Source organism: Mizuhopecten yessoensis, unplaced genomic scaffold (assembly GCF_002113885.1).
Source record: "Mizuhopecten yessoensis strain PY_sf001 unplaced genomic scaffold, ASM211388v2 scaffold7743, whole genome shotgun sequence".
Classification (NCBI taxonomy): Eukaryota; Metazoa; Mollusca; class Bivalvia; order Pectinida; family Pectinidae; genus Mizuhopecten; species Mizuhopecten yessoensis.
The window spans coordinates 444,414-464,589 of NW_018407200.1; the positions used below are offsets into that span (position 1 = coordinate 444,414).

Genomic DNA, 20,176 nt, shown 5'->3' on the forward strand with positions numbered 1-20,176 from the left:
ACGCTACAAGGTTGTTTACTCTACTGTGAACTATAACTAGTAATGATTTTACACTACAAGGTTGTTTACTCTACTGTGAACTATAACTAGTGATTATTTTCTACAAAAAGGTAGTTGCCTCTGCTATGAACTACAACTAGTGATTTGTTTATGCCACGAGGTGGTTGACTCTGCTGTGAACTAAAACTAGTGATTATTTTACTCTACAAGGTTGTTGACCCTGCTGTGAACTACAACTAGTAATTATTTTATTCAAAAAGGTTGTTCACTCTGCTGTGAACTATAACTAGTAATTATTTTACGCTACAAGGTTGTTTACTCTACTGTGAACTATAACTAGTAATTATTTTACTCTACAATGTTGTTGACCCTGCTATAAACTATAACTAGTGATTATGTTATACAAAAAGGTAGTTGACCCTGCTATGAACTATAACTAGTGATTATTTTATACAAAAAGGTAGTTGACTTTGCTGTGAACTAAAACTAGTGATTATTTTACGCTACAAGGTTGTTTACTCTACTGTGAACTATAACTAGTAATGATTTTACACTACAAGGTTGTTTACTCTACTGTGAACTATAACTAGTGATTATTTTATACAAAAAGGTAGTTGACTCTGCTATGAACTACAACTAGTGATTTGTTTATGCCACGAGGTGGTTGACTCTGCTGTGAACTAAAACTAGTAATTATTTTACTCTACAAGGTTGTTGACCCTGCTGTGAACTACAACTAGTAATTATTTTATTCAAAAAGGTTATTCACTCTACTGTGAACTAAAACTAGGGATTATTTTACGCTACAAGGTTGTTGACTCTGCTGTGAACTATAACTAGTATATTGTTCTACGCTACAAGGTTGTTCACTTTGCTATGAACTATAATTAGTGATAATTTTACGCTACAAGATGTTTGACTCTGCTATGAACTATAACTAGTGATTAATTTATACAAAAAGGTAGTTGCCTCTGCTATGAACTACATCTAGTAATTATTTTACGCTACAAGGTTGTTGACTCTGCTGTGAACTACAACTAGAAATTATTTTATCCAAAAAGGTTGTTCACTCTGCTTTGAACAATAACTAGTATATTATTTTACTCTACAATGTCGTTGACTCTGCTGTAAATTATAACTAGTGATTATTTTACGTTACAAGGTTGTTGACCCTGCTATAAACTATAACTAGTGATTATTTTATACAAAAAGGTAGTTGACTATGCTATGAACTACAACTACTGATTATTTAACGCTAAAAGATTGTTTACTCTGCTGTGAACTACAACTAGTAATTATTTTATTCAAAAAGGTTATTCACTCTGCTGTGAACTATAACTAGTAATTATTTTACGCTACAAGGTGGTTGATTCTGCTGTGAACTATAACTAGTAAATAGTTTTAGTCTACAAGGTGGTTGACCCTGCTATGAACTATAACTAGTAATTATTTTATACAAAAAGGTAGTTGACTCTGCTATGAACTACATCTAGTAATTATTTTACGCTACAAGGTTGTTGACTCTGCTGTGAAGTACAACTAGTAATTATTTTATTCAAAAAGGTTGTTGACTCTGCTGTGAACTATAACTAGTAATTATTTTACGCTACAAGGTTGTTTACTCTACTGTGAACTATAACTGGTAATTATTTTACTCTACAATGTTGTTGAACCTGCTATAAACTATAACTAGTGATTATGTTATACAAAAAGGTAGTTGACTCTGCTATGAACTATAACTAGTGATTAATTTTTACAAAAAGGTAGTTGCCTCTGCTATGAACTACATCTAGTAATTATTTTACGCTACAAGGTTGTTGACTCTGCTGTGAAGTACAACTAGTAATTATTTTATTCAAAAAGGTTGTTCACTCTGCTGTGAACTATAACTAGTAATTATTTTACGCTACAAGGTGGTTGATTCTGCTGTGAACTATAACTAGTAAATAGTTTTAGTCTACATGGTGGTTGACCCTGCTATGAATTATAACTAGTAATTATTTTATACAAAAAGGTAGTTGACTCTGCTATGAACTACAACTAGTGATTTGTTTACGCCACGAGGTGGTTGACTCTGCTGTGAACTAAAACTAGTGATTATTTTACGCTACAAGGTTGTTTACTCTACTGTGGACTATAACTGGTAATTATTTTACTCTACAATGTTGTTGACCCTGCTATAAACTATAACTAGTGATTATTTTATACAAAAAGGGAGTTGACTTTGCTGTGAACAAAAACTAGTGATTATTTTACGCTACAAGGTTGTTTGCTCTTCTGTGAACTATAACGAGTCATGATTTTACACTATAAGGTTGTTTACTCTACTGTGAACTATAACTAGTGTTATTTAAAAAAAATAGGTAGTTGACTCTGCTATGAACTACAGCTAGTGATTTGTTTACGCCACGAGGTGGTTGACTCTGCTGTGAACTAAAACTAGTGATTATTTTACGCTACAAGGTTGTTGACTCTTCTGTGAACTATAACGAGTCATGATTTTACACTATAAGGTTGTTTACTCTACTGTGAACTATAACTAGTAATTATTTTACTCTACAATGTTGTTGAACCTGCTATAAACTATAACTAGTGATTATGTTATACAAAAAGGTAGTTGACTCTACTATGAACTATAACTAGTGATTATTTAACGCTACAAGGTTGTTAACTCTGCCGTGAACTACAACTAGTAATTATTTTATTCAAAAAGGTTATTCACTCTGCTGTGAACTATAACTAGTAATTATTTTACGCTACAAGGTGGTTGATTCTGCTGTGAACTATAACTAGTAAATAGTTTTAGTCTACATGGTGGTTGACCCTGCTATGAATTATAACTAGTAATTATTTTATACAAAAAGGTAGTTGACTCTGCTATGAACTTCAACTAGTGATTTGTTTATGCCACGAGGTGGTTGACTCTGCTGTGAACTAAAACTAGTGATTATTTTACGCTACAAGGTTGTTTGCTCTTCTGTGAACTATAACGAGTCATGATTTTACACTATAAGGTTGTTTACTCTACTGTAAACTATAACTAGTGATTATTTTATACAAAAAGGGAGTTGACTTTGCTGTGAACAAAAACTAGTGATTATTTTGCGCTACAAGGTTGTTTACTCTTCTGTGAACTATAACGAGTCATGATTTTACACTATAAGGTTGTTTACTCTACTGTGAACTATAACTAGTAATTATTTTACTCTACAATGTTGTTGAACCTGCTATAAACTATAACTAGTAATTATTTTATACAAAAAGGTAGTTGACTCTGCTATGAACTACAACTAGTTTGCTGTGAACAAAAACTAGTGATTATTTTACGCTACAAGGTTGTTTACTCTACTGTGAACTATAACTAGTGATTATTTTATACAAAAAGGTAGTTGACTTTGCTGTGAACAAAAACTAGTGATTATTTTACGCTACAAGGTTGTTTACTCTTCTGTGAACTATAACGAGTCATGATTTTACACTATAAGGTTGTTTACTCTACTGTGAACTATAACTAGTGATTATTTTATACAAAAATGTAGTTGACTCTGCTATGAACTACAACTAGTGATTATTTTACGCCACGAGGTGGTTGACTCTGCTGTGAACTATAACTAGTAATGATTTTACACTACAAGGTTTTCTACGCTACAAGGTTGTTCACTTTGCTATGAACTATAATTAGTGTTTATTTTACGCTACAAGATGTTTGACTCTGCTATGAACTATAACTAGTGATTATTTTACACAAAAAGGTAGTTGACTCTGCTATGAACTACAGCTAGTGATTTGTTTACGCCACGAGGGGGTTGACTCTGCTGTGAACTAAAACTAGTGACTATTTTACGCTACAAGGTTGTTAACTCTGCTGTGAACTACAACTAGTAATTATTTTATTCAAAAAGGTTATTCACTCTGCTGTGAACTATAACTAGTAATGATTTTACGCTACAAGGTTGTTTACTCTACTGTGAACTATAACTAGTAATTATTTTACGCTACAAGGTTGTTGACTCTGCTGTGAACTATAACTAGTATATTGTTCTACGCTACAAGGTTGTTCACTTTGCTATGAACTATAATTAGTGTTTATTTTACGCTACAAGATGTTTGACTCTGCTATGAACTATAACTAGTGATTATTTAAGGCTACAAGGTTGTTAACTCTGCTGTGAACTGCAACTAGTAATTATTTTATTCAAAAAGGTTATTCACTCTGCTGTGAACTATAACTAGTAATTATTTTACGCTACAAGGTTATTTACTCTACTTTGAACTATAGCTAGTAATTATTTTACTCTACAATGTTGTTGACCCTGCTATGAACTACAACTAGTGATTATTTTATACAAAAAGGAAGTTGACTCTGCTATGAACTACAACTAGTGATTTGTTTATGCCACGAGGTGCTTGACTCTGCTGTGAACTAAAACTAGTGTTTATTTTACGCTACAAGGTTATTGACTCTGCTATGAACTATAACTAGTGATTATTTTATACAAAAACGTAGTTTACTCTGCTGTGAACTAAAACTAGTGATTATTTTACGCTACAAGGTTGTTGACTCTGCTGTGAACTATAACTAGTATATTGTTCTACGCTACAAGGTTGTTCACTTTGCTATGAACTATAATTAGTGTTTATTTTACGCTACAAGATGTTTGACTCTGCTATGAACTATAACTAGTGATTATTTAACGCTACAAGGTTGTTAACTCTGCTGTGAACTACAACTAGTAATTATTTTATTCAAAAACGTTATTCACTCTGCTGTGAACTAGAACTAGTAATTATTTTACTCTACAAGGTTGTTGACCCTGCTGTGAACTACAACTAGTAATTATTTTATTCAAAAAGGTTATTCACTCTGCTGTGAACTATAACTAGTAATGATTTTACGCTACAAGGTTGTTTACTCTACTGTGAACTATAACTAGTGATTATTTTATACAAAAACGTAGTTTACTCTGCTGTGAACTAAAACTAGTGATTATTTTACGCTACAAGGTTGTTTACTCTACTGTGAACTATAACTAGTGATTATTTAAAAAAAAAGGTAGTTGAATCTGCTATGAACTACAGCTAGTGATTTGTTTACGCCACGAGGTGGTTGACTCTGCTGTGAACTAAAACTAGTGATTATTTTACGCTACAAGGTTATTGACTCTGCTATGAACTATAACTAGTGATTATTTTATACAAAAAGGTAGTTGACTATGCTATGAACTACAACTACTGATTATTTAACGCTAAAAGATTGTTTACTCTGCTGTGAACTACAACTAGTGATTTGTTTACGCCACGAGGTGGTTGACTCTGTTGTGAACTACAACTAGTGATTTGTTTACGCCACGAGGAGGTTGACTCTGCTGTGAACTACAACTAGAGATTATTTAACGCTACAAGGTTGTTTACTCTACTGTGAACTATAACTAGTAATTATTTTACGCTACAAGGTTATTGACTCTGCTATGAACTATAACTAGTGATTACAATAACTAGTATATTATTTTACTCTACAATGTCGTTGACTCTGCTGTTATTTATAACTAGTGATTATTTTACGTTACAAGGTTGTTGACCCTGCTATAAACTATAACTAGTGATTATTTTATACAAAAAGGTAGTTGACTATGCTATGAACTACAACTACTGATTATTTAACGCTAAAAGATTGTTTACTCTGCTGTGAACTACAACTAGTAATTATTTTATTCAAAAAGGTTGTTCACTCTGCTGTGAACTATAACTAGTAATTATTTTACGCTACAAGGTGGTTGATTCTGCTGTGAACTATAACTAGTAAATAGTTTTAGTCTACAAGGTGGTTGACCCTGCTATGAACTATAACTAGTAATTATTTTATGCAAAAAGGTAGTTGACTCTGCCATGAACTACATCTAGTAATTATTTTACGCTACAAGGTTGTTGACTCTGCTATGAATTAGAACTAGTAATTATTTTCTCTACAGTGTTGTTGACCCTGCTATAAACTATAACTAGTGATTAATTTATACAAAAAGGTAGTTGACTCCGCTGTGAACTAAAACTAGTGATTATTTAACGCTACAAGGCTGTTAACTCTGCCGTGAACTACAACTAGTAATTATTTTATGCATAAAGGTAGTTGACTCTGCCCCGAACTACATCTAGTAATTATTTTACTCTACAATGTTGTTGACCCTGCTATGAACTATGACTAGTAATTATTTTATTCAAAAAGGTTGTTCACTCTGCTGTGAATTAGAACTAGTAATTATTTTACTCTACAAGGTTGTTTACCCTGCTATGAACTATAACTAGTGATTATTTTATACAAAAAGGTAGTTGCCTCTGCTATGAACTATAACTACTGATTATTTTATACAAACAGGTAGTTGCCTCTGCTATGAACTATATTCACTCTGCTGTGAACTAGAACTAGTAATTATTTTCTTCAAAAAGGTTATTCACTCTGCCGTGAACTACAACTAGAAATTATTTTATCCCAAAAGGTTGTTCACTCTGCTATGAATTAGAACTAGTAATTATTTTCTCTACAATGTTGTTGACCCTGCTATAAACTATAACTAGTGATTATTTAACGCTACAAGGTTGTTGACTCTACTGTGAACTATAACTAGTGATTATTTTTTTAAAAAAGGTAGTTGACTCTGCTATGAACTACAGCTAGTGATTTGTTTACGCCACGAGGTGGTTGACTCTACTATGAACTAAAACTAGTGATTTGTTTACGCCACGAGGTGGTTGACTCTGCTGTGAACTATAACTAGTGATTATTTAACGCTACGAGGTTGTTTACTCTGCTTTGAACAATAACTAGTATATTATTTTACTCTACAATGTCGTTGACTCTGCTTTAAATTATAACTAGTGATTATTTTACGTTACAAGGTTGTTGACCCCGCTATAAACTATAACTAGTGATTATTTTATACAAAAAGGTAGTTGACTCTGCTATGAACTACAACTACTGATTATTAACGCTAAAAGATTGTTTACTCTGCTGTCTACAACTAGTGATTATTTTATACAAAAAGGTAGTTGACTCTGCTATGAACTATAACTAGTATATTTTTCTACTCTACAAGGTGGTTGACCCTGCTATGAACTATAACTAGTGATTATTTTACGCTACCAGGTTGTTGACTCAGCTGTAAACTATAACTAGTCATTATTTTACGCTACAAGGTTGTTGACCCTGGTATGAACTATAACTAGTGATTATTTGATACAAAATGTTGTTGACTCTGCTGTGAACTGCAACTAGTGATTATTTTACCCTTCAAGGTTGTTGACTCTACTATGAACTATAACTAGTGATTATTTTACGCTACAAGGTTGTTGACTCTGCTATGAATTACAACTAGTGATCATTTTACGCTACACTGTTGTTGACTTTGCTGTGAACTATATATAACTAGTGATTATTTTGTGCTACTGGAATGTTCACTTTGAAATGAACTATAACTAGTGATTTGTTTACACCACGAGGTGGTTGACTCTGCTGTTAACCAATCTTGTGATAGTATTACTGACCCTAACCCTAACTAATCCCTGAAGTTTGTCGTAATGTTGCAGTTTGCTTTATTTTGGCATAGTTGTTGACATGAAACTAATCCAATATATGTTACTGAAATGAGTTTGATGGGTATATTTCCTTTTTTGCTTGACCCTACATATGTTTTGAACCCTGTTGAACATTGATTTGATGTTTGTTACCTCCGTACCCTTGATAACTGTACACAAATACCATATAGTGCAAATTACACAGCTTATTATAGTACATATAATTACGTGGCAGCTATTCATTAGTTATAATATTTTTTTACGTGATAACTAATTGTTATCAATAAAGATCTATCATGAAACAGTTTTGTTTGCTACCTAATAAGCGTAACTGTGAACCTATTACCTTGAACTCCATGCAGATGGTTCTCGCTTTTCGTGGCGTAGCATCCGGTATCGAGCAACTACAGCAGATGGACGCATAATGCGTAAACCAGAAAGCAAAATTCTGGAAAGATGATACATCTTTATAGTGCAAATATATATATAAATCCGTTCAGTGACTGTGCGGTGAAATGTAAGCGATTGAACAGGTTTAGAGGATAACATTGTCCACTTGCCATTGTACGAATACATGCTATAAATGCTATCAAAGTTATAATTGTATTATTTAGCTTACAGGAATCTTTTACATGAGTTTTTCTGGTCCGTCTTTTTAACATATCATTTTGCCATTTCAATTGAAACTCAAAATGTTACAGAATCAGTTTTATTGAAACATCGTTGAAACTATCAATGCATGAACCTGTATGTAGCCATTTGGGAACTTCTACCTGACCAGTGTTAACCTGTATGTTTGGGAACTTCTACCTGACCAGTGTTAACCTGTATGTTCGGGAACTTCTATCTGATTAGTGTTAACCTGTATGATTGGGAACTTCTACCTGATCAGTTTTAACCTGTATGTTTGGGAACTTCTACTTGACCATTGTTAACCTGTATGTTTGGGAACTTCTACCTGATCAGTGTTAACCTGTATGTTTGGGAACTTCTACCTGACCAGTGTTAACCTGTATGTTTGGGAGCTTCTACCTGACCAGTGTTAACCTGTATGTTTGAGAACTAAGAACCTGACCAGTGTTAACCTGTATGTTCGGGAACTTCTACCTGACCACTGTTAACCTGTTTGTTTGGGAACTTCTACCTGACCATTGTTAACCTGTATGTCTGGGAACTTCTACCTGACCAGTGTTAACCTGTATGTTCGGGAACTTCTACCTGACCACTGTTAACCTGTTTGTTTGGGAACTTCTACCTGACAATTGTTAACCTGTATGTCTGGGAACTTCTACCTGACCAGTGTTAACCTGTATGTTCGGGAACTTCTACCTGACCACTGTTACCCTGTTTGTTTGGGAACTTCTACCTGACCATTGTTAACCTGTTTGTTTGGGAGCTTCTACCTGACGATTGTTAACCTGTATGTTTGGGAACTTCTACCTGACCATTGTTTACCTTTATGTTTGGGAACTTCTACCTGATCAGTGTTAACCTGTATGTTTGGGAACTTGTACCTGACCATTGTTAACCTGTATGTTTGGGAACTTCTACATGACCATTGTTAACCTGTATGTTTAAGAACTTCTACCTGATCAGTCAAAATCTGTATGTTTGGGAACTTCTATCTGATCAGTGTTAACCTGTATGTTTGGGAACTTTTACCTTACCATTGTTAACCTGTTTGTTTGGGAACTTTTACCTGATCAGTGTTAACCTGTATGTTTGGGAACTTTTACCTTACCATTGTTAACCTGTATGTTTGGGAACTTCTACCTGATCAGTGTTAACCTGTATGTTTGGGAACTTCTCCCTGACCATTGTTAACCTGTATGTCTGGGAACTTCTACCTGATCAGTGTTAACCTGTATGTTTGGGAACTTCTACCTAACCATTGTTAACCTGTTTGTTTGGGAGCTTCTACCTGACGATTGTTAACCTGTATGTTTGGGAACTTCTACCTGACCACTGTTAACCTGTTTGTTTGGGAACTTCTCCCTGACCATTGTTAACCTGTTTGTTTGGGAGCTTCTACCTGACGATTGTTAACCTGTATGTTTGGGAACTTCTACATGACCATTGTTAACCTGTATGTTTAAGAACTTCTACCTGATCAGTCAAAATCTGTATGTTTGGGAACTTCTATCTGATCAGTGTTAACCTGTATGTTTGGGAACTTGTACCTGACCAGTGTTACCCTTTATGTTGCTGTATGTTTGGGAACTTCTCCCTGACCAGTGTTAACCTGTATGTTCGGGAACTTCTACCTGACCACTGTTACCCTGTTTGTTTGGGAACTTCTACCTGACCATTGTTAACCTGTTTGGTTGGGAGCTTCTACCTGACCATTGTTAACCTGTATGTTTGGGAACGTCTACCTGATCAGTGTTAACCTGTTTGTTTGGGAACTTTTACCTGATCAGTGTTAACCTGTATGTTTGGGAACTTTTACCTTACCATTGTTAACCTGTTTGTTTGGGAACTTTTACCTGATCAGTGTTAACCTGTATGTTTGGGAACTTCTCCCTGACCATTGTTAACCTGTATGTCTGGGAACTTCTACCTGACCAGTGTTAACCTGTATGTTTGAGAACTAAGAACCTGACCAGTGTTAACCTGTATGTTCGGGAACTTCTACCTGATCAGTGTTAACCTGTATGTTTGGGAACTTGTACCTGACCATTGTTAACCTGTATGTCTGGGAACTTCTACCTGATCAGTGTTAACCTGTATGTTTGGGAACTTTTACCTTACCATTGTTAACCTGTTTGTTTGGGAACTTTTACCTGATCAGTGTTAACCTGTATGTTTGGGAACTTTTACCTTACCATTGTTAACCTGTTTGTTTGGGAACTTTTACCTGATCAGTGTTAACCTGTATGTTTGGGAACTTGTACCTGACCATTGTTAACCTGTATGTCTGGGAACTTCTACCTGATCAGTGTTACCCTGTATGTTTGGGAACTTCTACCTGACCAGTGTTAACCTGTATGTTTGGGAACTTCTACCTGACCATTGTTAACCTGTATGTTTGGGATACTTCTACCTCACCATTGTTAAAATGGTCGGCACAAGGCTCTAGCCAAAGTCGTCAACATTAGCAGACTGAAATGGCAGACAAATATTTCGTTCGCTCAAATTGATGATTAAATCTGGTAGATATTGATACAATGATGCTTTTATATAGACACCACGGGTCATGATGTTGCAGACACATTTCAATTTCAATAGCCAAAATAATAAAGTTATCGTCTTAACATATATTGCGTTGGGTTCAAGGCAATCAACATTTGTTAATAACAAGTTTGAAAATAGTGCCATGTTCGCAGTTCATCTTTCAACGTGTATTTATTGTACACCATTTAATTTCAAACTAATACATGCAGTATATTAGCAGCTAGGTTAGGGTTAACTCTAACAGTTATTGAAAAAATAAGCTGATAATACGACATAGAGGTAAATAACTGTTGTTAAAGTATCTGCAGTGATTGGAAGTTTGGGTGGTAATACACGATCGACGTGTTAAATACGTTTCTTTAGAGAAAACATATCGTCGGTATATCAGAAATTGAATTCAGCATCATAATTAGGTAAAAATAAGCGTTGGCAATGTGAGGTTAAGCTTTATGTGAGAACGTATACAGATTTGTTTATGTCCACTTGTTGGGTAGTTGTGTACGATAGATTTCAATCCTTTGTAGGGGATGTTAGATATAAATTGAAATAATAGTTAATTATTAATATAATTCATTTTATACCTAGTAACAGTGAATATTTGATTTGTTTTTTGGGATAAATTACACTAATTGATGTGGTTTTGTTCAGGTAGAATACGTATGAAAGATCTGAGTTGATGCTGTATTTATATGTGCTAGCATGAGTATGTGCGGGTGGAAAACCTGCGAGAGCCAGAAGGCAGCGTATGGTATGTTATCTTCGTCGTGGCAGGGAGGGATCAAAATCTCAAAAAGGGTCACTAGGGTCAAGTTCAGCTGTTAGAATGACTGCCACGTGACAAGTAGTCAAAGCTTACTAAATTGAAATAATAGTTAATTATTAATATAATTCATTTTATACCTATTAACAGTGAATATTTGATTTGTTTTTTGGGATAAATTACACTAATTGATGTGGTTTTGTTCAGGTAGAATACGTATGAAAGATCTGAGTTGATGCTGTATTTATATGTGCTAGCATGAGTACTGTGTCATTCAGTAGTTTGGAAAAATAATACACAGGGGACTCGTCATTTGAATAAATAAATCAACACTGGGAGGCTGATTTGCTTTCAGTTTGTATAATGATAAGAGTAAGAATGGTAGAGAAAATGTTATTGAGTGTGAAAAGGTTCTATATGAATTGTTGATTGCGGTGGCTTTAACGTAAATTTTCAGGTTATTTTTCGAGAGAAGGACAAGCTAGTGTTTTATTTAAATGTCCCTATGTAAATACACCTGAATATTATTTTTCTATACTCTCAGTTTTCTAGTTTCTCTTATGTCAGGCCAAGTGTTGCACAATTCTCTTTACGTTTCATCACTGTTAATGTGATAGGGTAGGGTTAGGGGTGGAGTTGTAGGGGATATTTGTCCAAATACCGGTATCTGTATTTAAGTACAAAGGGATGTCAGATTCACGCATATAATCTTTCCGAATATATTCTCGTAGATATTTCAAAACGCATTAAAATAAGACACTAAAGCACCAAAAGTGATGGGTTACAAATTCAGTAGGTATTTTTGTGTGTGGAATGGTTTTGCGGGTAAAAAATAGCAAGCTATAACAAAGCGGGTTTGCTTTCTTTTTGTACTGAAATAGCACAGCATTAATAGTGAATGTCAGTTTCAAATATGCCTTACCTAAATTTGAGTCTTCAAAACAGATTAATTACAAACAATGAATTGAAAATAATCTATGCGAAGAAAACATAAGCGATGTTTCACTGCAAACTGTTCTACTGTGCATGGGTTAGGGTTCTATCGTTATTATCGTAACGAAAAATTGAAAAATAAAGCGCATTTTCTTTATGAACTTATTAAGGTTCAATGTACATTTTGAAGATCATTATAATATTATACCCCACGTATTCATCATGTATGCATCATACCACTTATGTAATAGCATTACTATACCTGTAAGCCATGTCGTCGTCTTCAGCACCCCAGCCCCAGTATTCATTAGAGTATCCATTAACCAAACGGAACTGTTCTGACGTCATAGCGAGTACACCACCAACAAGTAATTCATATTTCAATCTTCAAAATAAATTATACAGTCTTGTTAGAAATATGCATATAGTTATCAACATATATTATGCTTCAATGAAAGTATTTACATCAGCAGCAATATTCAAATTTATATAAGTATGTGTACATCAGCCAACAATAAACAATATATACATCAGACAATTCTGTTCAAGCGAGTTTCGATATTGAAAAGAATGGAATCTTATGTTTTGAGAAGAAACACACATTTCTTAATATATTTGAAAAATACATAAATGAATAAAAACAGACAAACTATATCTACATTTTTGTTAAATATGCAATCTATCTACCAAAAGATATAAAAATATTATCAATTGTTTTGCAGTACAAATAATAAAAGACAATCGAATGTAATAAAAAACCTTACGACGCAATATTTAGTGTGATACAAACTGGTCCTTACCCTTAACCAAATACTACATGGGACACATTAAGGCAATCCGAAAAAACTGCTCTTGATACAAAATTGTATAATTTATAGCTGTTCATACATCGTCTTATCCTATCATCGTCCCCTTATCTTATAGCTGTTCATACATTGTCTTGTCCTATCAGGGTCCCCTTATCTTATAGTTGTTCATACATTGTCTTATCCTATCATCGTCACCTTATCTTATAGTTGTTCATACATCGAATTATCCTACCATCATCCCCTTATATTATAGCTGTTCATACATCGGCTTATCCTAGCATCGTCCCCTTATCTTATAGCTGTTCATACATCGTCTTATCCTAGCATCGTCCCCTTATCTTATAGCTGTTCATACATTGTCTTATCGTATCATCGTCCCCTTGTCTTATAGTTGTTCATTCATCGTCTTATCATATAATCGTCCCCTTATCTTATAGTTGTTCATACATCGTCTTATCCTATCATCGTCCCCTTATCTTATAGTTGTTCATACATTGTCTTATCCTATCATCGTCCCCTTGTCTTATAGTTGTTCATAAATCGTCTTATCATAAAATCGTCCCCCTATCTTATAGTTGTTCATACATCGTCTTATCATATAATCGTCCCCTTATCTTATAGCTGTTCGTACATCGTCTTATCCTAGCATCGTCCCCTTATCTTATAGCTGTTCATACATTGTCTTGTCCTATCAGGGTCCCCTTATCTAATAGTTGTTCATACATCGTCTTATCCTATCATCGTCACCTTATCTTATAGTTGTTCATACATCGTCTTATCCTATCAGCGTCACCTTATCTTATAGTTGTTCATACCTGTAATGATACATCGAATTATCCTACCATCGTCCCCTTGTCTTATAGTTGTTCATAAATCGTCTTATCATAAAATCGTCCCCCTATCTTATAGTTGTTCATACATCGTCTTATCCTAGCATCGTCCCCTTATATTATAGCTGTTCATACATCGTCTTATTATATAATCGTCCCCTTATCTTATAGCTGTTCGTACATCGTCTTATCCTTGCATCGTCCCCTTATCTTATAGCTGTTCATACACCGTCTTATCCTAGCATCGTCACCTTATATTATAGCTGTTCATACATCGTCTTATCCTATCATCGTCCCCTTATCTTATAGCTGTTTATACATCGTCTTGTCCTACCATCGTCCCCTTATCTTAGAGCTGTTCATACATCGTCGTATCCTATCATCGTCCCCTTATCTTATAGCTGTTCATACATCGTCTTATCCTAGCATCGTCCCCTTATCTTATAGCTGTTCATACATCGTCTTAACCTAGCATCGTCCCCTTATCTTATAGCTGTTCATACATCGTCGTATCCTATCATCGTCCCCTTATCTTATAGCTGTTCATACATTGTCTTATCCTATCATCGTCCCCTTATCTTATAGCTGTTTATACATCGTCTTGTCCTACCATCGTCCACATATCTTATAGCTGTTCATACATTGTCTTATCATTTCAATCCCCTTGTCTTATAGTTGTTCATACATCGTCTTATCATATAATCGTCCCCTTATCTTATAGCTATTTATACATCGTCTTATCCTATCATCGTCCCCTTATCTTACAGCTGTTTACACATAGTCTTATCCTATCATCGTCCCCTTATCTTATAACTGTTCATACATCGTCTTGTCCTACCATCGTCCCCTTATCTTATAGCTGTTCATACATCGTCTTGTCCTACCATCGTCCCCTTATCGTATAGCTGTTTATACATCGTCTTGTCCTACCATCGTCCCCTTATCTTAGAGCTGTTCATACATCGTCGTATCCTATCATCGTCCCCTTATCTTATAGCTGTTTATACATCGTCTTGTCCTACCATCGTCCCCTTATCTTATAACTGTTCATACATCGTCTTATCATATAATCGTCCCCTTATCTTATAGCTATTTATACATCGTCTTATCCTATCATCGTCCCCTTATCTTACAGCTGTTTACACATAGTCTTATCCTATCATCGTCCCCTTATCTTATAACTGTTCATACATCGTCTTGTCCTACCATCGTCCCCTTATCTTATAGCTGTTTATACATCGTCTTATCCTATCATCGTCCCCTTATCTTATAGTTGTTCATACATCGTCTTATCCTATCATCGTCTACTTATCTTACAACTGTTCATACATCGTCTTATCATATCATCGTCCCCTTATCTTATAGCTGTTCATACATCGTCTTATCCTATCATCGTCCCCTTATTTTATAGCTGTTCATACATCGTCTGATCCTATCATCGTCCCCTTATCTTATAGCTGTTCATACATCATCTTATCCTATCATCGTCCCCTTATCTTATAGCTGTTTATACATCGTCTTGTCCTACCATCCATCGTCCCCTTTTCTTAAAGCTGTTTATACATCGTCTTGTCCTACCATCGTCCCCTTATCTTATAGCTGTTTATACATCGTCTTGTCCTACCATTGTCCGCTTATCTTATAGTTGTTCATACCTGTAATGCATCTCATCAACAGCAACTGAAAGGTGAGTGGGTTGCCATGGACAGGAATACAGGTTTCTGTCATTTTCAGGCACTAGATCAACATCATGGAAAATCACACAATGGAAGTGATAGCGTTTAGTTGCCTCTAAAAACGCAGCATTCATCAGTCGCCCTTTATTAAACGTTGCATTACCAAACTGCAACAAAACAGTATGAGAATTCTGTCAATGTTTTTTTTTCGAATGACATTCGCAATATATATAATGTTATACATAAACAGTTGATACGCAATAACGTTCCGTTTAGGATAGTTGTCACTTACCCACTTTCCTCATTGGGTACCTAACATTTTTGTTGTGGGTAAAGCAGAAGTCTCCTACCCTTCAGTGGTCGCCACTGATATCATTCTGTTGTTAATAGTGTGGCCTAGTTACTGAACATCGATGTCTGTACTGAACATACCTATCACTTACCCTTCAATGGTCGCCACTGATATCTTTCTGTTGTTTATAGTGTGGCCTAGTTACTGAACATCGATGTCTGTACTGAACATACCGATCACTAACCCTTCAGTGGTCGCCACTGACATCATTTTGTTGTTTATAGTATGGCCTAGTTACTGAACATCGATGTCTGTACCGAACATACATATCACGTACTATTCAGTGGTCGCCACTGATATCTTTCTGTTGTTTATAGTGTGGCCTATTTACTGAACATCGATGTCTGTACCGAACATACCTATCACTTACCATTCAGTGGTCGTCACTGATATCTTTCTGTTGTTAATAGTGAGGCCTAGTAACTGAACATCGATGTATGTACCGAACATACCTAGCATTTACCCTTCAGTGGTCGCTCCTGATATCTTTCTGTTGTTTATAATGTGGCCTAGTTACTGAACATCGATGTCTGTACCGAACATACCTATCACGTACCCTTCAATGGTCGCCACTGATATCTTTCTGTTGTTAATAGTGTGACCTAGTTACTGAACATCGACGTCTGTACCGAACATACCTATCACTAACCCTTCAGTGGTCGCCACTGATATCTTTCTGTTGTTTATAGTGTGGCCTAGTTAGTGAACATCGATTTCTGTACTGAACATACCTATCACCTACCCTTCAGTGTTCGCCACTGATATCTTTCTGTTGTTAATAGTGTGACCTAGTTACTGAACATCGATGGCTGTACCGAACATACCTATCACTAACCCTTCAGTGGACGCCACTGATATCTTTCTGTTGTTTATAATGTGGCCTAGTTACTGGACATCGATGTCTGTACCGAACATACCTATCACGTCCCCTTCAATGGTCGCCACTGATATCTTTCTGTTGTTAATAGTGTGGCCTAGTTACTGAACATCGATGTCTGTACCGAACATACCTATCACTAACCCTTCAGTGGTCGCCACTGATATTACTCTGTTGTTTATAGTGTGGCCTAGTTAGTGAACATCGATGTCTGTACTGAACATACCTATCACCTACCCTTCAGTGGTCGCCACTGATATCTTTCTGTTGTTAATAGTGTGGCCTAGTTAGTGAACATCGATATCTGTACTGAACATACCTATCACGTGCCTTCCAGTGGTCGCCACTGATATTACTCTGTCGTTTATAGTGTGGCCTAGTTACTGAACATCGATGTCTGTACTGAACATACCGATCACTTTCCCTTCATTGGTCGCCACTGATATCTTTCTGTTGTTAATAGTGTGGCCTAGTTACTGAACATAGATGTCTCCACCGAACATACCTATCATTTACCCTTCAGTGGTCGCCACTGATATCTTTCTGTTGTTAATAGTGTGGCCTAGTTACTGAACATAGATGTCTCTACCGAACATACCTATCATTTACCCTTCAGTGGTCGCCACTGATATCTTTCTGTTGTTTATAGTGTGGCCTAGTTACTGAACATCGATGTCTGTTCCAAACATACCTATCACTTACCCTTCAGTGGTCGCCAATGATATCTTTCTGTTGTTAATAGTGTGGCCTAGTTAGTGAACATCGATGTCTGTACTGAACATACCTATTACTTACCCTTCAGTGGTCGCCACTGATATCTCTCTGTTGTTAATAGTGTGGCCTAGTTACTTAACATCGATGTCTGTACCGAACATACCTATCATTTACCCTTCAGTGGTCGCCACTGATATTACCCGAAGATGCCCCCGAAAGAAGTTGATTATTTGACTCTCACAGGGCACACTTTGTTGCCAGTAATGACTATTATTGTATGCGTCCAGATAACCCACATCAGTGTGCTATTGGCTACTATTGTACCCACAAGAAATGGTTGCCTGGCAAATAAGTTCCCTAACTGATCACGTGGCACCTTTGGTAGATATCGATAGCATGGCAAACGTGAGCGTGGTACATGTAGAATGTGTAGATTCGTGTCGATTTCATATGTACATACAGGGTAATATTTACATATTGTCACTATATAGCCTCTTTGAAAGCCGTGTCGTTAATGGGACTTAAATTACCATGCAGCACGGGACACAATTCTTAGCGTATTAATACAACACTGACCAGAACTACAATATCCAATGTAAATAAACATGACGGCTGCTGAAATATCGCTGGGCATTGAGAGACTTGACAATGTCATTGCAAATTTATGTGCAAAATAAAAAAAATGAAACAAAAAATACTTTTATTACAACGAAAACAAGACCAAGGTCTGCAATATCGTACAAAATGCACATCGGTTGAAATCACAAATGCCGGCAATGGAAATAGTTTTAACGCTCATGCAATTTATCAGAAATATCGTCTGTTACACTGCACTGATCAACAGGGGTTCGTTACAAATGTCTGAAATACACATATTCTATAGACCTACTGACACATATGTTACATACCTACTGATATTAGTCACAGCACACACATAAACATTTCAGACATCTCATTTGTAACGAACACCATGTGATCCGTCGCAAGATCACTCACTTCAAACGCTATCAGTTTCACGCGTCTCACAGCCACGGTTTCCTCAGTTTCTGACGACATGTCAAATAACAAGGCTGTTATAGAATCTACCGACTGTAGTCAGATTCCCACACAATCAACAAATAAATTCACGTCTGGATTCTTCAGAAAATGAGCAAAGAGAAAAATTTGAATTAAATTCCAAAAATAACTCCCTTGTGGAGGGCAAGGTCGGATTTACGGTATTCACTGTATTTATCCAAGCGCGAAATTTGTTCCGGGGAAAAATCGAAACAATTTCAAATCTAACTTTCAGCTCAGAGTTCTATTGATAAACTTAAATCACCATATAGAAATATCATACGCAATTGTATTGATACTGAATTGTGGAATAAAATTGAAGTGTTTGTTAAAATTCCAAAGTACCAATTTGTTTGCCAGTCAGCACGCGACAACACGCTGTTTCAACTATTGAACGAATTTGTGGGGACTGTCGATAAGGCGGGGATTTTAAATTTTAAATATAAATTATAAGTTAAAAAAGAACATAAGAGTCAGAGAAAACGTAAATATAAGTATTGAACTGTTTTTGTATGGTATTTATGATATATTTGAATGACACAGATTTGCAAGCAAACAACATAATGCCCGCCAGCTTAATGCTTAATTATTACCTTCCCTTCTCAGACGTTTGTTAAAAATTCGATTACTTTTTACAATCTAACTTTGTATAAAGGTCAGCATGGGTGGCTTTAACCAGCACCCCTACCGTGAAACGAATGGTCTGGATTAATTTGATAATTGAAAGCTCACTATACACGAGTTGCAAAACCTGCATTCTTCAAGAACAATAAACCATGTTATTAGAAATACTAATCGTAACCTGAGCAAAAGGCGTATAACAACACTGAACGTTAACGTACACCGTCACTACCAGCTTTAATTCTGAACCTTAACATAGCTCGGTGATTAACATACACGGTATTCCTTGCTTTAGATTCAACACTTACCTGACTACAAAACCATTAATGTCGTAAACCAATGACATCGAAAATATAACTACATGTACTTAACATCATATGATATAATCATAAACCTTCAACTCAAAACCAAAAAAGTTAATTCTAGACGTACCTGTTCGGCAACTAAAATCCTAAACTCCAATTGCTGACGTTGGAGCATTCCAACTAAATTTTGCAAAAGAATTGTCAAATGACGCCAGCGATCCCTAAATGGAATAACAATAAGCACGTGATGACGGGAGAGACAGGTTAAGGGTTTCCAGTAACCACGCGTTACGATCTCAGCAGCAAGTCTTGATGCCAGGCGACAGGTCGTGTCACACTTCTGGACGGAAATGTCACCAACTGTAAAATAAATAGTATTTGTTAATACGTTAAATGGTGATATAAAGGCAATCATCGGATACTGATTAGCTACGTTACATGGTGATATAAAGGCAATCATGGATACTGATGTAATTAGTTACATGGTGATATACAGGCAGGCG

The 20,176-nt window shown here is 35.7% G+C and overlaps 1 protein-coding gene across 1 annotated transcript in view; it reads right to left on the reverse strand.

Moving 5' to 3' along the window:
• LOC110454270 (beta-1,4-N-acetylgalactosaminyltransferase bre-4-like) overlaps positions 1-20,033 on the reverse strand; it is a gene marked incomplete at its 5' end in the record, with an annotated part of 31,827 nt that extends 11,794 nt beyond the window's left edge. The window contains 4 exons of the mRNA XM_021503697.1: positions 7,913-8,014; positions 12,696-12,818; positions 15,728-15,915; positions 19,801-20,033. Coding sequence (XP_021359372.1) covers positions 7,913-8,014; positions 12,696-12,818; positions 15,728-15,915; positions 19,801-20,033 — 646 coding nt within the window. The remainder of the gene's footprint in view (positions 1-7,912; positions 8,015-12,695; positions 12,819-15,727; positions 15,916-19,800) is intronic.
• Between the last annotated feature and the right edge of the window lie 143 nt (positions 20,034-20,176).